This window comes from Syzygium oleosum, unplaced genomic scaffold, assembly GCF_021117445.2.
Source record: "Syzygium oleosum isolate NSW1041296 unplaced genomic scaffold, Sole_v2.1 Sole_v2.24, whole genome shotgun sequence".
Classification (NCBI taxonomy): Eukaryota; Viridiplantae; Streptophyta; class Magnoliopsida; order Myrtales; family Myrtaceae; genus Syzygium; species Syzygium oleosum.
In genome coordinates, this window is record NW_026607508.1 from 3,098,402 (window position 1) to 3,116,542 (window position 18,141).

Sequence of the window (18,141 nt, forward strand, 5' to 3'; positions counted from 1 at the left end):
GTATACTGGTTTATAATTATTTTTGTGACACAGAAATTTATTTATTTTTTGTCTATCATATCTCTAACTCTTCTACGGGAGTGGAAGACTCGCACCTCTGATACTAGCGTCCCCACCCCTTAATCCTTTTACCATTAGAGCCATATGCCTATTGACGTCTTAGAAAATTAATTAACTTCATTTATTTTGTCTCAAATTAGCTATCGCATCATTAAACGGCCTAATTCACTAAAACATCCTAACTTCATGTTCAATTTCAATTTTACCTCGAATTTTTTTTGTTTAAAAAGATCACAAACTTACACTTGAGTCCTAAATTTGCCCACGTTAACCTTCCTCCCAAAATCACCGTTACTTTCTTGCTGATGTTCCATACGAAGGTAAGGGCATTGATGACACATAACCTCGATACGGATAATTTGGAAAAAAAAAACTAGCGGCGATTTTTTTAATGGAGGAGAGTTGATTAACATGGTAGATCTGAGACTACATTGAAAGTCGATGATCTTTTTTAGACAGAAAAAAAGAGAGTTCGAGACCGAATTGGAATAAAACTTAAAGTCTTCGGGATTGTTTTTTTGAGGAAATCAAGCCCTCATCATAACCCACTTAATATGACATGATAATAGTTTCTTTCATGAAAGAGGAAAAACAAAAGAAGAGAGAGAGAGAGAGAGAGAGGGGGTGTGTATCTCTAATCCTAGAACGATAAAAAAAAATAAGGCAAAAATCATAGCCGGGCGAATATAAAAGGGAGAATTGCACGCAACCAACGCGACACATAGAGAGAGAGAGAGAGAGTGGAGAAGGGTTTTTGCTTTTGGTTCGCGAAGAGAGAGAGAGAAGAGAGAGACACACACAGCACAGCACAACACAACACAACACTGCGACACACCCAGAGAGAGAAAGAGAGAGAGAGACGCAGAGAGATATCTTTCGTCTTCTTCTTCTTTTTCTCCTCCTCTTCGCCGCAGAAGTATCTGCAGACGCGGAACCAGGAATACCCATCTCCTATCGGGCGCCATAGAAGGTGGGAAACCGACCCAGATTGGTTGGATCTAGCGATTTGCTCGAGCGAGAGCGGGAGGGGAGAGGTGGGACGGAGGGAGGAATGGGGAGCAAAGGAGGCGGCGGCGGCGGCGGCGGCAATGGAATTTCGACAATCCCCGCGGGGTCGAGGAAGATTGTGCAGAGCCTGAAGGAGATTGTGAACTGCCCGGAGCTGGAGATCTACGCCGCCCTCAAGGAGTGTAACATGGACCCTAACGAAGCCGTCAATCGCCTCCTCTCTCAAGGTCCTCCCTTTCTTCTTTCCTTTTCTTTCAACTGGGTCTCGTTCGTGTTGCGTGCGGTCGCTCCGTCTTGCCCTTTTGTTTCTAGGGCAAAAGGCATGAGGGTAGGGCGAGACGGGCTTTGAAATTTTCTAGGTCTTGTTGTTTGGGGAGGGGGGCCTTTGCGTCGATGGAGACTGGTGGTGGGGCTTAAGGGTCGCGTTAAAGACGGTTTTTTTGAGCTCTTTTTGTGCGTTTTCTGGCGTTGGTTGCTTAAATTTGGCTTTCGGGTGATTGAAGTTTGAATTTTTCGGGAGCCCCGAGTTCTTTCTTGAACTGCTTTTGAGAACATCTGGGTGTCAATTGGCCCTTTTTCGTTTTTGTCACTGGGTTTGAGCTGCTGTGTCTCGCATTTCGGCGAGGCGTACGTCTGTTGTTGTTGCCTTTGCTCTGCTTGCTCTCATTGTTTTGACATATCATTTTTAGAAAGCGTTGGGCTTTTGTTGCGAGGCCAACTACCCACTATGCCTAGTTAGGAGTTTAAGTTGCACTAGTTAGCTCTTAGTCAAAAAGCCGAGTCTGGTGTAGCATTGAATGATCTGACTCGGCGTGGGAGTCGGTTGAGTGAGTGGATCGCCAGCCTGAGGAGGGGGGAGGCATGATCCTTGCTGTCTGTGGTACTGTTCTAATTTTTAGTGACTTCTGGAACCAAACATCGTCACGGAAAGACCTTGAAATTCAAGGTGGCACTGCTATATAATATCATCTCCATGTTAACTGCATGTGGATCTATATCACTTAGACGTTATTCTGCGAGGGCGAGCCCCAATGGTTCATCTTAGATCAAATTATGGTTTTTAGTCTTGTTCTTTTGTCTATGTGTCGCACTAGAACCTCTTTCTACGTTTTTTTTGCTATGATATGCAAATCGATATGTCCCTTTCCAGCTTTTGCCGTTGCACCGAAAATGGATTAGAACAGCCTGTACCCCTCTACATGATGAAGGTTCGGAAGGGTTGATATTTCGTCTTTAAAGCACAGCATTGAAGACGTTGATGTTCTTTATAGCAGAAATAATTTGGATCGATTGACCATGAATTGTCATCTGTGGCCTTGCACCTGTCATTTTCTATTTAGACTAACAGAGAGACGTGTGTAATACGAAAATATATGTCTGAACGTGTCTTGCAAGTACTATATTGGGAATTGCTAGGAGTTCTCTTGCTGATCGTTTTCTATCTTTTGTTGGCCATGGGCTTTAAGCTTTTGCCACTTTGAATTGTTTCTTTATATTACCTTATTGCGAATTGTTTTTGTATAATGTTTGACTTATGAACTCCTTTACGTAATAATTCGCAATTGCAAACTTTAAATTAATTAATATAGCAAGTATTTGTCTGGTATTTGGTGACGTTTGACTTTCTTTCTGATGTGAAGCTTATTGATGTGTAGATCCTTTTCATGAGGTGAAGAGCAAGCGAGAAAAGAAAAAGGAGGTGATTGCCCTTGCTGTTCATAGTATTTTGTGGGGATGCTAATCTTTTCATTTGTGTGTCCATTATAATACTGTCTGCCAACACTTCGATGATACTTTGAGCTTTTTCCAATGCCGGTCTGTGATTTGATAATTTGGATGACAAAATCAAGAGTTTGAAGCATGTCAATATTCTGAATACATGAATTATGTCTTAATAAAATCAGTACTAGTCGTGATTTCAGTTTCTGTTGTGCTTCAGCTCGAGTATTAGTGCATTTTTGTGTCTATTTGTGGCCTCTACCTCTATTGGTTTGTGTTCTTTCCTTCCTGAATAAATTAAGTTGTAGGTTTCTTGTTTGTCAAGGCCATTATTCATCAAATGCTTATGTTACTTTTGTAATTGTAACAAATCAAAGTATTTATCTTTGGCCATGGTAATAGTTATCATAAGTCCTCTACTCTGTCGTAGTTTCTTTAGTCGATTTGTTGTTGCTGGAGCTGCTTCGCTTATTTATCAGTTGTTTTATTTATGATCATTTGAATGATTTGTTTTGCAATGTAAATCACTTATTCAGAGCAAAGACCCAACAGACTTGAGACCTCGCGGGGCTATTACCACATCAACTCGTGGTGGTCGGAGTGGTGCTGAACGCTATGCTGGTCGTGGTCGTGCAAATGTGCCAAGCTCTAATGGTATTTGAATTTATGAACCTGATAAGACTTTGGCTTTTATGTTGTAGTTTGAGGGAAGTTCATTAATTTGTTCCTTACATTTCACCTTTCTGGCAGAGCCTGGTAAACCTCCATATAAGAAGGAAAATGGGTCACATGTTTACGCAGGTTCTTCATCTTCTGCTTATATTATGTCGGGAAATAGTGTGAACCGGCAAATCACGCACAGGTTATTCCTTTTACAACTCAGACTCTCCAAACTGTCTTTCTACTTGTCTGATTGGCTCTTAGGAAATTTATCACTGCATGATTATTGGTAAATTTTATCACTACATGATCTAGATCCGTTAAAAAGGTTTTTTCTTCTCCATTTTTTTATTTTTTGGGAGTCTTGCTACTCTTTTCTTGTTGCCACGCCATGATATTGTTTTATCCCTTTTTTTGTATGCTTCTCTGAGTGGTTCACTTCTCAATAACGACCTAATATATTGCTTACTGGTATATTATTATTAGGAATGTTTGAATGTGGTCGCGAAGCAATTCAACTTCTAATCTCATGTATTGAATATCGACTGTGAATGATACATGTAGAATTGCTACATTCCCCCAGGACTTTCAACAGCCATTGTTGCAAACTTTTTTGTATGTTTAATTGTCCTAGAAAACACAACAGCCTGATAATGTCTTTTTTATTGTAAGATTTGCTGTTAATTTTTACCTGTGGCATTGGATAATCTTAATTTTACTTGAAATCTCCCTCAGTGATGCTTCGGCCTGGGAAAATAAGGTGTCTGCAGTAGGTGAAAGTGATCTCATATCTTCATCAGTTCAGCCTTCACAAGGATTGCAACGAGCTTGGGCAGGAGTCCCTGGTCAAGTATCAATGGCAGATATAGTGAAGATGGGTAGGCCACAAGGCAAGGTTTCTGGGACCTCGAATGCACCTATTCATCAAGGTGTCCTTCCGCCTTCTTCGGCAATTTCACATGATGACTTTCAACAATTGGATCAATCTTCTAGAGTATATATGTCAGATCCCAATGATGACTGGCCCTTGGATGAGCAGCAGGCACCTCCTCCTAGTGATGAGTGGCCTCCATTTGAGAATTCACGGACTGCAGTATCCTCTACTTTGGATTCACAAGTGGTGGAATCAAAACTGTATGGAGGTCCATCTGACTTGCCCTTGGATGGAAGCGGCCAGCATTTGACATCCGAGCTTGACAATGTTCATCTTTTAGAAGATGGATCTTTGGAAAACAATGCAAACCACATGGGACTTGCTTCAATATCCAACAGAAACATTCAGGACGATGATGATGTAGAGAGATCTTATTTGGAGAACAATGTCTATCAGAACATCAACGCTTTCCAGCCTCACTTGCATTCATATGAGCATAATGAAGGTGATTACATTGATTAAACTCATGTTCTTGGTGGGTTCTTTCCATGCACTTTATTATTATTGGTTTAGGACATAACTCAGTTTGTGCAATTGACATCTTTCTTTTTCATTTGGCTCTTAATGTCTCTATATGCTTATATGATGAGCTGTTGGCCTTTCCTTTTTAGCCAAGTTGTTTTCTCTTGTATGATCTTGCTGAGTTTGATGTTTACTTCACACTGGTCTGTTGAGTGGGTTTTGGTCTCTCAACTGAATACGATATCCTGTGACTTAAGTGCCATTGTCTTGAGTTACTTTATGGCACAGCTAATTGAGATTTGCTTATAGTTCTAGTGATGAAATATTTTGCAAATACATCTAGATAATACAGGTTTTGCATGGCGTGTCTCCAATCTGCATTATGGATTGTAATGTCTGATCTAAATATTTCGCGGTCAAGCTCTACGTTTTTACCCCATGTTATGAACCATTTAATATCTAGTCATTTGGGACAATGCTAATGTTCATTTGTACTTGCGATTCTTTAGCTGAAGATGTTACGACAGTGGCTACAAACTTGCAACAACTAAATTTACAGAACAGTGATGAGGAATCATTATCTGAGGAAGATGGTCCTGCTGTAGTAATTCCCGACCACTTGCAAGTCCATACACCAGATTGCCAGCACCTGAGCTTTGGTAGTTTTGGTTCTGGAGCTGGTGCTAGGACCTTGAAAAGTAATTTGTCTGAAACACAACCAGTTACAGATGCTTCTTCAGTTGCCCTGTCTGACACCAGGTCCATTGTCCAAATCAAATCTATCCATTTTATGTCCTCTTTCATATTATGGTTTGAAACTGATACCCTTTTTGCTACATCCAGAAATACGGAACATTATGGTGATGAGCATCTTAGGCCCCCTTCAGATGGAGATGATATGCATGTTACTGTTGCAAGTGCTGGGAGCTATGAAGCTCCTTCAGCTTCTCAACCAGACTCGTTGAAGCAGCAGTCAGTTGAAACTACTTCAGGGAATCAGTACAACTTCCCATCATCAGCACCTGGTTTCAGTTATGATAATGCCCAACACCTAAATGCTGCATTTAGTCACCAGCAAACTAGCTCACAGTTGCAAAACCTTGCTTCTTTCTCCAGTGTACTGGTAAGATAAAAGATCTTTCCCAGTCTAATTTTGGAGAAAGCTAGGTTCATGGGATACAAGTGTGCATGTGGGGGTTTATGTGCATGAACTGTAAGACCTAAGTCATATTTCAGATAAAGCATTGACTGGTGGGTAGAAGGGCGACTGCATCAGCAAACGTTGATGCATGTTGTGTGATCTGCTGAGAGTGTGTGAGGACCCTATTTAATGACCAGTACTCTTAATGAACTCCTTCTGCACTTTTCAAGATGCCTCAGAGCTTGGAAAGTTTAAGACAGAGAAAACCATTAAGCTCTAACTTATGCTGTAATTTTCAAAATGAAGGAGTAAAGTTATTTGGCCAATGATCCTGTTCTATAATTCAAGCAGAACTCAGAACATAATGTCACTGCTGACGTGTAAAGTTGGGTCCGAATTCTTAATTCTCCTTTCTGGGAGAGAGGGAGAGGGAAGGTATAAAATGTATGAAAGGTGCTTGATTTGATTAATTAGGGCAAGGCATCTTTGAGTGATAAATAGACCACTGAATTGCTGTTAGGAAGTATTTCTGTTCTAAAGCTAGTTTGGACAACTGTAAAGTGGACCTTTGTGAATGAGCTTAACTTGTGCTAGGCTTGCCTCTTAAGTAGTATTAGTTGCTCTAGCTTTATCATGCAGGTGTTGCTGCACATTTGCATCATTGACAATTAACAGTTCTAACTTTCATTTTCATGTGGCACAAATTGCAGCCGTCGTATTCAAGTTCATTACCCAGTGCTTTATTACCTTCAACTGTTCAGACAGGAAGAGAGTCTGATTTTCCATACTTGCCCTTCCCTGTGACGCAGTCAATGCCCACAAAATTCAGCAATCCAACTTCTTCAATGAGTAGTTCGGTCATTTCTACACCAGAGGTACTATTGCCCTTTTCTTCTTTTTTATGAGCTCTTTCTCATTTATTACCTTTAAGGGTAAACGTAGCTTGGCATTCATTATATTTGAAAGGTTGGCAAGTGGTTTAGGACTTATTATAGACAACCATTTAATACGGTTGATACTATTTGAGAATCTAAATATTAAATCATACATTTATCTAATAGCTGAATTTTTTAGATAAGTTGGGCAGTGGGTCTATATATTTTAAGTGATAATGAGAGTAACATGTTTATATGTTTGAATTTCTCCAGCCCCTGTTTGCCTCCTAATTTATAACAATTTCCATACTTTGATTGTATTATAGCCTATAGATAAGGTGCTTTGTTAGTTTGTTTGAATATTGGACAACCATTTAACAACTTAAGCTTATAAATAAGTAGGCATTCGCCATATATATTTTATAGATGCTTACTGGTAGCACAGGATTTGTTATACCTGAACTAACACCTCGAATGTTCATATTAATGGGAGTCCATGGAGGCATAATTGAGCTTGTAAAATTGTCGTCTGAATTTGTTACTATTGTCTGCTCTTAGGAATCATTAAATTTGTGGAGCTTCACATCCTTCCACCTTTTTCCCACTTAGACTTGAGCAGAAAGAATGCCAAGTACATGCTTGTGTCCTTTTAATTTATCGTAACTACTCCTACAGTTTGCATTTTCATTTTCTCTTGGTTATGGAAGTCACATTATTGTGATGTTTTGATTGCAAGGAAAAAGAAATCTTACATGAACAATTATTTCTTGAAGGATCAAAGGGCAGTGAATGTGAAATCCTTCCAAGGGGACGTCCTATAATTTCTGCATGTTGTTTTTAGAATCAGTATCGCATGTTTCGTTATATTGAATGTGAAGATGGTTCCATTGAACCTTTGAGTTTAATTTGTCAAACCAGGGAAATGTTATAGGTCCAGAAGTAGGCCATTTCAGGTTCTCAGACAACTGTAGTTCATTATTTCTAGGAGAGGATGTGTGCCAAACTATCATCGCAGGGTGTTGCTCTTGACAGAAACGTTGCATGAATTTTTTTTTTTTTTGTGGGGGAGAGAGAGAGAGAGAGAGAGTACTAAGGGGGACATTTCCATTGGGTGACTGATGACCTTGTTTTCTGTGTGATTTATTTGCTCTTGATTTTACTTTTCTATCTTCGATACCGATTTTCCCCATCATCACTTCTCTCTCAGAATAGACACTCAAAAAGAATACCTAAAGAAGAAAAAAAAGGAATTGTTATTCTGTGTCCCTTTTGATATAGCATGCTGATAATTTTTATTTGTTTCTTTTGGCAGGCTTTCAGAGCAGCTAATATCTCTGGAGCTCAGCAAACTCCCCAAAGCCTCTCCAATGCTGGCCTCTCTGCAGGACCTGCTCTTCCTCAGCACCTTGCAGTGCACCCTTATTCACAGCCTACCCTTCCTCTGGGCCATTTTGCAAATATGGTCAGTTACCCTTTCTTGCCTCCGAGCTACTCATATGTGCCGTCAGCTTTCCAGCAAACATTCACTGGCAATAGCGCATATCATCAATCTTTAGCTGCTCTTCTTCCCCAATACAAAAATAGCCTCTCGTCTAGCAGCTTGCCTCAGTCTGGTGCGATTCCTTCTGGTTATGGGTTTAATGGTTCAACGGGTATTCCTGGAGGGAATTTCTCACTAAATCCACCAACTGCACCTGCGCCCACGACTTTAGGATATGATGATGCTTTGAGCTCACAGTACAAGGACGCCAACAGCTTACTGTCTCTTCAGCAGGTAATTGTTTAATGACTGTTGTCGTGGCAGTAGATAATATTTGCTCAAAGTAGTGGGCCAAGAAAGAGAATGTTCCTCCTGTGATTGCCTGACACAGTCAGTTTAATTTGATGGAAAAATCATAATGAAACCTTTTAGGACTTTAGTTTAGAATAAATACCTTTTCTGGTTTCAATTGCTAGCAATCTGCCCTGGTTAGGTGTTTGTACTCTTTGTGGCCAAAGAAAGCTGTCTATACTCCACATTTGTTCTTTCATAGTAGTTTTATCCCGTGTTACGTGAGTTAAGTGGGATGTAAATGGAACGAGAGAGAAAATAAGTGAGGGGAAAGGAAAGAAGATTGTAATTTGTCTCTCTTGCTTATTTTAACGGTAAAGGAAAATGATGAGGGAAATTGAGTTAATCGACAGTCTAAAACAGTTCTTGCCTTTTGTAGTTTAATATTCTTTATTAAGAGCACTTTTTCATGTAACTGAGTTAGACACAATTTCCCTTCCCCCCATTTCTCTCCAATGCTGGGGATTTTTTCCCCTCTCTTGTCCCGAAGGGAAGTAGTTTCCTTCAATTCCTTTCATTTCTTTCCTCTCCATGATAACCCAATAATGAAGGTATTTCTGTAGGTATCTTTCCTCCCGCCTCCTTTCACCTCCACTCATCCAAGCAAAGTGTATCTTGCCTTTTGCATTTTATTCTTTATCAAGGGTGCAGTTTGCATGTAACCAAGTTAGACACAATTTCCCTTCCCCCCATTTCTCTCCAATGCTGGGAACCTATTGCTCTCTCCGGTGCCAAAGGGAAGTAATTTTCTTCACTTCCTTTCATTTCTTCTCTCCATGATGAAGGTACTTCTGTAGGCCTTTTTTCTCATACTTCCATTCACCTCCACTCAGCAAAACAAAGTGTTAGGGTTTGTCCGATATTGCGATATTTGTGTTGTAGCTTTGTTGTGGTGCAGTTCTACTGGAATCTGTTGTAGTTTTGGTAACACACATTTTAACTTGCAATACCTTGAAGCTGGATCTGACATGACGTGTTGCAACTGTGAGGATGTTGCTCTGAGGTGTTTGCTTAGTACTACTTTTTGAAAGTCGAAACAGCCATTCTAAAAGCTGTAATTGTAGTGATATAGAACATCCTCTTAGTTTATGTGTCTTCTTCATGGTTGCTTAAAAATTAACCAATCGTTCTTCAAGAAACTTATAATAGACACTTTTACGGGGGCAAAGTGTGGATTGCTGAGATATGCTCACGGTCTATCGTCATAAACTCCCAAATGCTATAAAGTTTCTTTCACTAGTTAACTCGTTCATGTGGATGTCATCCTAACCATTGCGTATGTTCCTCAGAACGAGTGGCTTCAAGGACCTGGTGCGCGTACAATGCCTACAGTTGCAGCCAATACATATTACAACTTCCAAGGGCAAGCTCAACAACCCACTGGTCTCCGACAAGGACAAGGCCAACAGCCTTCTCAGCACTTTGGTTCTCTTAATTACCCAAACTATTACCAGTCAGCTGGGATCTCACTGGAACATCAGCAGCAAATTGCTAGAGACGGTTCGCTCGGTGGCTCACAAAGCCAGCAAGCTAAACAGTCCGCTCAGATATGGCAGAACACCTACTAATCTTATTCCTTCCCGTCTTTTTTAGGGTTTAAGTTCTCGGTTTGAAAGTGGCCAATGAAAGGCATCCATCTGCAGAGTGGAATCATCATGTATCGTTTGGTGGTCCTTAATGGACCTTGGCTGGCTGCCTCTTTGTGCCATGAGGTTGTATTTTACAGATACCCTTTCGAGTTAGGTTAACTTAGGGACATGTGCTAATTCGGAATGGTGGATTTTTCTGTCGCTTGTTTCGTTCTGTTTTGCTTTGTTTTTTGCCTCCTTCCTTGTCCTTGTGTTTCGCTCTTTTCATAGAGAAATTGCATTTACTTCAGATGTACCGGCCCGTGTAATTCTTGTGCTCTGGTCATGATCTAACCTCATAGATGTGGTTCACCACTAGACACGAGTATGACAATGTTGTCCGGTTGTATCTTGTTGTACTGCTTAATTGGTTTGAGAACCAATCTCAAGCGCTTCTGTGGGGGGATGTGGGAGTATGCAAGTATTTTATGTCGAAAATATCATGTGAAAGGTTCTTTCTAGTGCTAGTAAACGATGATTCTGTGGGAAATCATCGACCACCCGTAAACTTGGGCTATGTGAAGTACTAATTGTCCACGACTATATTGCTTTCTGGGTATAGAGGTTGGAATCTCTATGGCCATGAAAGCGATGGAACGTGAAAGGCCGAGGCAAAAGGTGGTTTCCAATGTATGGAGAGAACAGAAGCCAGTGGCTTGTGCATAATAAATTGCACAAAAGAGTCGCACAATCTCTAGATTTCTACGTCAAGTGCATTGTGAAACGTTAAATTTCCTGATAGAAGCCAATGGCACTTGATATCATGGAGTCCGATGTCCAGCTTTTGTTAAAAATCCATGAAGAAAAATAAAGGCGGAGAGAATTGATGTCAATTGTGGAATTTTCTCCGGAAAAAGGTAAATCCTATCGCTTCAGAACGGATGCTCGATGATCATTCTGTGCCTTGCGGCTGGTATGGATTCATCGGCTGCCAGACCAGGGTCATTGCTAGTCGAATCAGCCGAGCTGATTGCGAGTTATTTTCCACGTGAATTTGTCCATATAGAAATCGAAAGGGGGGGCGGCACAAAGGGTAAAAAGCTTTCGACCGGCAATGTGCTTAATGGTTCATCCAGGCGATTTTCCCTGCTCTCTTGTAAATTAATCCGTATAGTGTACAGAGTTATATCTTAATTTAGCATACATGTAAGTCACACAACACTTAAAAACAACGTAGGCCGAAGAGCCTGCTCTTTAATTTGACTGTCTTTTGGTGTAATGGCTTGCTCAATACCGTGTCAGCATATTCTCAATCCATTGCTATAATTCCATCCCTTAATTTTTCTGTAGTGGTTGACATAAATGAGGTTATTAGCACATCGTCTTAAAGGTTCATGCTCATCAAAGGCTTCGCGATTTATCATCGTCTCAATTTATGTTTGAGATGGTTCACGGCTGCAATAATAATAATAACTACAGTTCAATGTAAATACAAAGTCTTGTCTCGTCAAGTGGATTCTAGGATCCTTTTAAGGCACTCTAGTCTATTTTACCTCGAGTCCTTTCTGAAGATTTGTAAGGATTCTTGAAGGATGGATCCTTAATCTCTTGATGGAGTAACTCTCATATCTTGATCACAAATCATTTAAATTTTGTGTTACGACATTTATATAGGAGCTACGAAAAGAAAAATGTAAGGAGCCACGGTAAATTATAATCGGAGGTTCATCCTTTGGGAACAATAGAAGTGGCCTGTCTTTTCTAAGATCAAGAGATATGTGAGATCTTTACGCAAGTCACCTCGTTTGCCCTTTTTTCAGGCGTTCCCTCTGGTCATAAAGCCTTTTGACCCGCATCCTTATAGAGCCTCATCCTTCTTCTTGAACAGTCATATGATTGCCATTTTTTGGTTGTCTAAAGCATATGAAATCAACTTCTCTTTTCATCTCCAGTGAGGCCACACATATTGACCTACTGATTGGCGACTTTTCGACCTCGGATTCTCTACCTTTATCGGATGTCGCAGTCTACAGATATTGTCTTTGATAGATCTAAATGAGAATGATTCAAAAGTTCCCCTTGAAACTTAAGCTTGCCATGTACTTCCTCCATGTGTTTCGTCGGCCAAGTGAAGAGAGAAACTTAAAAGACAAACTTTGGCATAAGCTTTGTCATCATGGGAAGGTCGTCCATTGCTAAGCAATGTCCATGGAATTACCTCCTCCTGTTGTTATAGCAAAATTCGACAGCTTAAGATGATAAAGATCAGTCTTCAACACAACTCTAAATACGGTGAAAAACCACATCCTCTTTCGCTGGGAATCATTTCCATTAAGCTAAAATGGTTGCTCTAGTACTTGATTTACAGACCATAACCAGTTTAGCAGCCACCAAAAACCTCACAGAAGCCCATCCACATCATTCAGTAAATCCAGAAGCCAAATTGCCATTGACAGTTCAATTGGCATTAAAATCAAAAGCAACGAACTGTGTATGGATACGACCCTAACCTATGGTGGAGACACAATGTATTCTATCGGGTGCATGAATCATTTCAGAAGAGACCTGGTCAAGTGCTCTCTCGCTGTGGCCAATGCTTGACTTATTGACTGCAGAAAGTGGCGGGAAAGATTGAGAAATCAAACAGTGAAGAATATGTCGTTGAGCCATTCTGTTACGTACGGAAATCGGGTTGACCATACCTGCTCAGACAGAGGACCTCCAGCATCCACACTTTGACTTGCGACCTTCCCCGCTATCACATTCGGATCTGTTTCAAGAATAATGCTGCACGAGATACATTCGACATTAGTGTCTGCCAAAAAGAAAGGGGAGCTGATGGAGGAAGGGTGGGGTGGGAGCCTTTTAAGAGGGTTCTTTTACCAGTTGATAAAAGGTGCAGAGCTACAATGCGAGGATAACATACTGAGGACACCAAGAGCTCAATCTCCTCTATCACTACTAATGCATCGTTCCTCAAGATAAATAGTAAGGGGAACATGAAATGGAAAGAAATAATATAGCAAAGAAAATCGAGGAAATCTTAAAGGCACGATATCAAAAACGACGACCTGCTTGTCTCCCTTAACCCACCCCAAAACCAAATCCCCTCTTCCAGTAAAATAGCAAAACAAAAATTAGAGAGGTGAAGAAGAATGAAGGACGTACCACAACCTGATCAGATGTAATCAGGTTTTGGAAGTACTTGTTCAGGACTATGTATGGCACCCATGAACAATTCATTTACTATTTATGCTGAACTATAATGGTGATTATAAAAAGATTGTGAAGGTGTCAAGTAAAAGTTTTGACTGAAAGTAATCGTGCTAATAGAACACTAAAATCCTAATTCAAGTAAACAACAGACACCAGAATCCTACTTCAGATAGAATCATAGAAATAGCAATAAACTAGGCCTTTGATAACTATCTGAAGTGTTGGTATCAAAACATTCAACATTTAATGAGAACAAGCATGCTTGATAATGCCAACTAGTTCAGTACCAAATTCATTGGATAAGTTTAGCAAGGAAAGGGTTACTTGGTTTTCTAAATGGAAAAACCTGTAACGATACATCGAACATTACCAGTTATATTACTAAAATCTACCAATTATATCCTTATTAAATAGTATTGAGACTCTTATCCTACGTGATTCAACAAGGAGAGAAATCAAATATATCTTGACGAGTTCCAACCTGTTCAAGGCTGCTGGGCAAGGAAAAGTGGGAGGAGAAGGAGAAAGAGAAAGGAAATTGGCTGATTTTGAATATCCTTGCGGTTGCATTTCTAATGATTTGATTATGCAATTGGAAAAGATGCTACTTTGGTAAGTTCGCCGAGAACATCAATCGCTCAAATGAATGATCATTGCTACCTAAATGTACTTTTTTCTTTAGGACTTGTTCATGTAAAACTCACAACACGAACTTTATGGAAAGAAATACCGTAATTCCAAAAACTGATTCATTAAACATGGCATGGTCCTGACCCTGACCCTTAAACATTCTTCCCTGCTAGGGACAAGAGACACTATGTTGTGCTCAAATAGTATAGTTCAAATTCAGTGAAATAACTTCACCCATAAGATTCCTAAACCCAGGTAAAAATTTCACCAGCCATAGCCCTTGCACATATTGTAATAACAAGTACTCCTTGATCCCCCGAGGATCTAATCTCAGTAATAAGACATACAAAATTAGTATATTTTAGAATACTCCAGCAGGTATCCACAATGCCTCTCCATTTAGGGCAGTGATACTAAATATGAAGGCTTATTAGGACTTACCCGCCATCAACAATTTCATCAAGGCACATTAGGATCAGATCCAGGTTTTCTAATGCCTCCCTCTTCTCAACCTGGCCCCTGGAACAAGTGCCATCAGATGACATCAGAATTAACCAGTTCTGAAGAGACACACTAAGTATTAGAGTTAGTTAACAGGAGTGAGAAGAAACACCTTAATAGAATACCAACTGCATCAAAAAATCCTTGAAGAACTGTCGCTAAAATGAGCTCATTTTCATCTTCACCTCCAGTCACAAAAAAGTGAAGATTCTGTACAAATTTGTAAACGACAACGTTGTTTTCGAACATCGCTATTTCAGCTGTAAATGAAGTAGAAATCATTCAATTCTTGGAGGCAGTCAAAGTCAATAACAACTTCATCTTACAGAAGATTATAATTAAAACTTAGCTGATACAAAAATATCTAAAACAGGAAAGAAGAAAAATACGAGGAATGGGGTTTATAAGAACAAAAGAAGGATTCTGCAGTCACCACCACCATGTATAAGTACAGGACTATGAGTGAACCACTGCTGAAGCTCCAATAACTGCATACACAATTCCACTTCTCCGCAAATGAACCGCGAAAAGATGGCAGGGAGGGGTGACTTATCATGATTCATACAGTAAAGAAAAATTACTGACATCACATATGAGACCGACTAAAACAAATACCAAACAAGAGCATCATCATAGACTGGACTCAGCACAATAAGAGCAACTAAAACGAATACCAAACAAGAGCATCATAGACTAGACATCAGCATTAATCTGATATGATGGTCTACACACGACTACACACTGAAGCCATTGATTAGGTCTGAATTTTCTATTCCTTTTTACCTTCAGTCCGCGCATTGGTCTTTTGGGTCTTAGTGAATACCGTTTTCTCGAAAGCTTCCTTTGCGCTATTGGTCGGCCAGTCGTCGCAGTAGTACTTAACCGCAATGCGGTTTCCTTCAGAATCTAGCAAGAGCACATTCTTCACAGAAGGGCACAGCTCCTACAATGCATCAAAGAAATTCTCAAGAAAAGACAAACCCAAGATCAACAATCGCTGCTCATAATAAAATAGCAGCTAGCCGTCGAATTTGCTTAATGCCCACAAGAACAGCCTTGGATCAACCCCACCCACATTAACAACTAAAGTCGACCAGGAAAAAAAAAAAGCATTCTCGTTACATACAAAGTCCAACTTTCAAGAACGAAACCAAAACACAAGGACCCAGATCAAAACCCGTAATGCCCAGAAACCAGAATCCTCTCCAGCAGCAAGCACATGCAAGGAGATGATCACTGATCAGTGCGAGCGCAAGAACCTCAGCCATTTCTCACGGCCAAAGAGCTACCCATAGAACACTTAAAAGCCAAGAATTCGATCAAATGATGAGCGACATGGGTCGGTGAAGAGAAACAGAGAGAGAGAGACCCAACACACACCATGACGCGACCGCTTTGCAGATGTTCGGGGACCGCTAGCTCAGGGGAACCTCGGCGACGGAGGACTCGGAACGCTCGCGCGGAAACCTCCGCTAAAACTCAGTGCTGACTTCAGGGAGACGGGACGCAGAACAAAGAAAAGAGATAAGCACAAATAAATAGGCACTTAACATTAGCTCGACTAGCAACGTGTCCATGAATTCTAAATTTGTTTAACGTAGTTGATGAAATTTTGATATATATTTAATTTAATTACTGAACTGTATGAAAATGTTCGATATTATCCTTTCATAATTTTCATATGGTAGAAAAACTAAATTAAAACATATACCAAAAGTTCAACAAATCACATTGAAAAAATTAAAAGTTTAGGGACGACATTGCACACATGGATTACATTGAACAAATTTATAATTTAAAGACTTAGAGACCATTTGTGTAATTTACTCAAAAGAAAACTAAACATGCTTAAAAAAGACTATATTCCGCCCGCAGAACTGCTGGTTTTGGAATTCGAATATTAAAACCAAAATAAAGAGAACAAAATCTAAAAAACTATGTGGCAAATTCAGGTTCAGGTTTTTTATAACATAATTAAAAACATATAAATTATATTATTCGGCTATTTCATTTCTTTTCCTTCAATGAGGATGCATATTTTCAATAGGGGTCGAATTTCGTGTCATGTGTTAAGTCCTTTATAGGGCAAGCACACGGGAATTCCCGTATAATGTATGTCGGAAAATTAACATTTTGAGAAAGAATGAAAAAATTAAATAAAGAAGGAAAAAGAAGAAACCTAAAATAAAGCTACACAAAATATGTCTTAATGAACGAAAAAGGTAAAAATAGAAAAGAAAAAAAAAGGTTAAAGCAAAAGTGAAAAGGAGAAAGAGGTACTAGAGAGTAGAAAATTATAAGATGCAAGTGAGAGTTGGTGGGGTAAAAAGTTTGAAAAAGGGGAAAGATAAAATAAAAAATGTGTGAGAGTGGGTGAGAGTTGAAAGTAGAGATTGCACTTTACAATATAATTTATATATTGTAATAAAATTTATATCTATTTCGGGATTCATTTTCCACAAAATTATGTTTTGCCACTTAAGTTTTCGGGATCATGACAAGTTTGCCCCCAGATGTTTCAATTCTTACATTTAATCCCCCCGGCCACTTGACATTGATGCCATTGTGTCCCCTAACATTGACTCCAGCCAAATTTTATCATTTATTAATTATGAAAAACAAAATGGTCATATACCATGTATGCCATTGTGTCCCCTAACATTGACTCCAGCCAAATTTTATCATTTATTAATTATGAAAAACAAAATGGTCATATACCATGTATATATGTGAGAAAAAAAATAAAAGGACTATTTCTCCATTTTTCTTGGGGAAAATGTGACGTTTTCTGAAAATGTTTTTCGGAAAGTCATTGTTCAAGAAAATGATAATATTTTCCTATTTTCGACTGAGACCTGAAAATGAACTAGAAAGTATTTTTCGTCGTTCGGTATGGAAAATTTGATTTTATTTTCCCCATTGCACTCATTTTAATGATTTTTATTTTATTTTTTAAAATCTATAATTTTTAGAAATTTTTGTTTTTGAATTTTTTTATAAATTTTTCTAAATTTTCTTTTCTTTTCTTTTCTTTCATACTTTGTCGGCCACAGCCTCAAGGTCTGAGCCTAGCCTCGCCTCACCTCGCCAAATCTAGCAAGGCTTGAGCGAGGTCGAGCCTCATCGGCCTTGGGCGAGGCCTCGCCCGTGGCCAAACGCCGGCCGTCGCCGGGAAGAAGCAAAAAGAAAAAGAAAGAAAAGGAAAAAAAAAGAAAAAAACAATTAAAAACTCGATTTAAAAAAATAAAATAAAAGTAAAATATGTTTGGTGAAAGAAATTGAGTTGAAAGAAGGTATGAAAAATGTTTTCCGTCTTCTGAATGCTTTTTACATTTATGAAAACTGTTTTCCTTAACTAGTTTATTTTTTGGAAATCGAATGCCGAAAAATTTGAAAAAAAGTTTTTCTACAGGTTGTTTTCCATAAAACAAACGAAATATGTATCTCGGTGTGCATTTGGAACTGACTCCGACAAGGTCATCGCCGAAACTTTAATCATGTGCTCTTACATGCAATAAATTCTTGAACTATTATTC

General features: G+C 39.3%; 2 protein-coding genes across 2 annotated transcripts; one reads left to right on the forward strand and one right to left on the reverse strand.

The window, feature by feature from the left end:
• Positions 1 to 844: 844 nt before the first annotated feature.
• Positions 845 to 10,574, forward strand: LOC115693217 (uncharacterized). The gene is made up of 10 exons (XM_030620191.2): positions 845 to 1,295; positions 2,724 to 2,767; positions 3,324 to 3,441; positions 3,538 to 3,649; positions 4,183 to 4,826; positions 5,353 to 5,602; positions 5,687 to 5,966; positions 6,695 to 6,859; positions 8,172 to 8,633; positions 9,980 to 10,574. The coding sequence occupies exons 1-10, from the start codon at positions 1,112 to 1,114 to the stop codon at positions 10,256 to 10,258; spliced, it is 2,538 nt and encodes an 845-aa protein (XP_030476051.1). The 5' UTR covers positions 845 to 1,111; the 3' UTR covers positions 10,259 to 10,574.
• A 2,002-nt stretch (positions 10,575 to 12,576) lies between these two features.
• Positions 12,577 to 16,135, reverse strand: LOC115693220 (coatomer subunit zeta-1-like). Its single transcript, XM_030620196.2, has 6 exons — positions 15,986 to 16,135; positions 15,389 to 15,548; positions 14,718 to 14,865; positions 14,546 to 14,623; positions 12,961 to 13,045; positions 12,577 to 12,867 (listed from the first exon to the last, which is right to left on the reverse strand). Exons 1-6 carry the CDS (start codon positions 15,986 to 15,988, stop codon positions 12,808 to 12,810), a joined length of 534 nt encoding a protein of 177 aa, XP_030476056.1. The 5' UTR covers positions 15,989 to 16,135; the 3' UTR covers positions 12,577 to 12,807.
• Between the last annotated feature and the right edge of the window lie 2,006 nt (positions 16,136 to 18,141).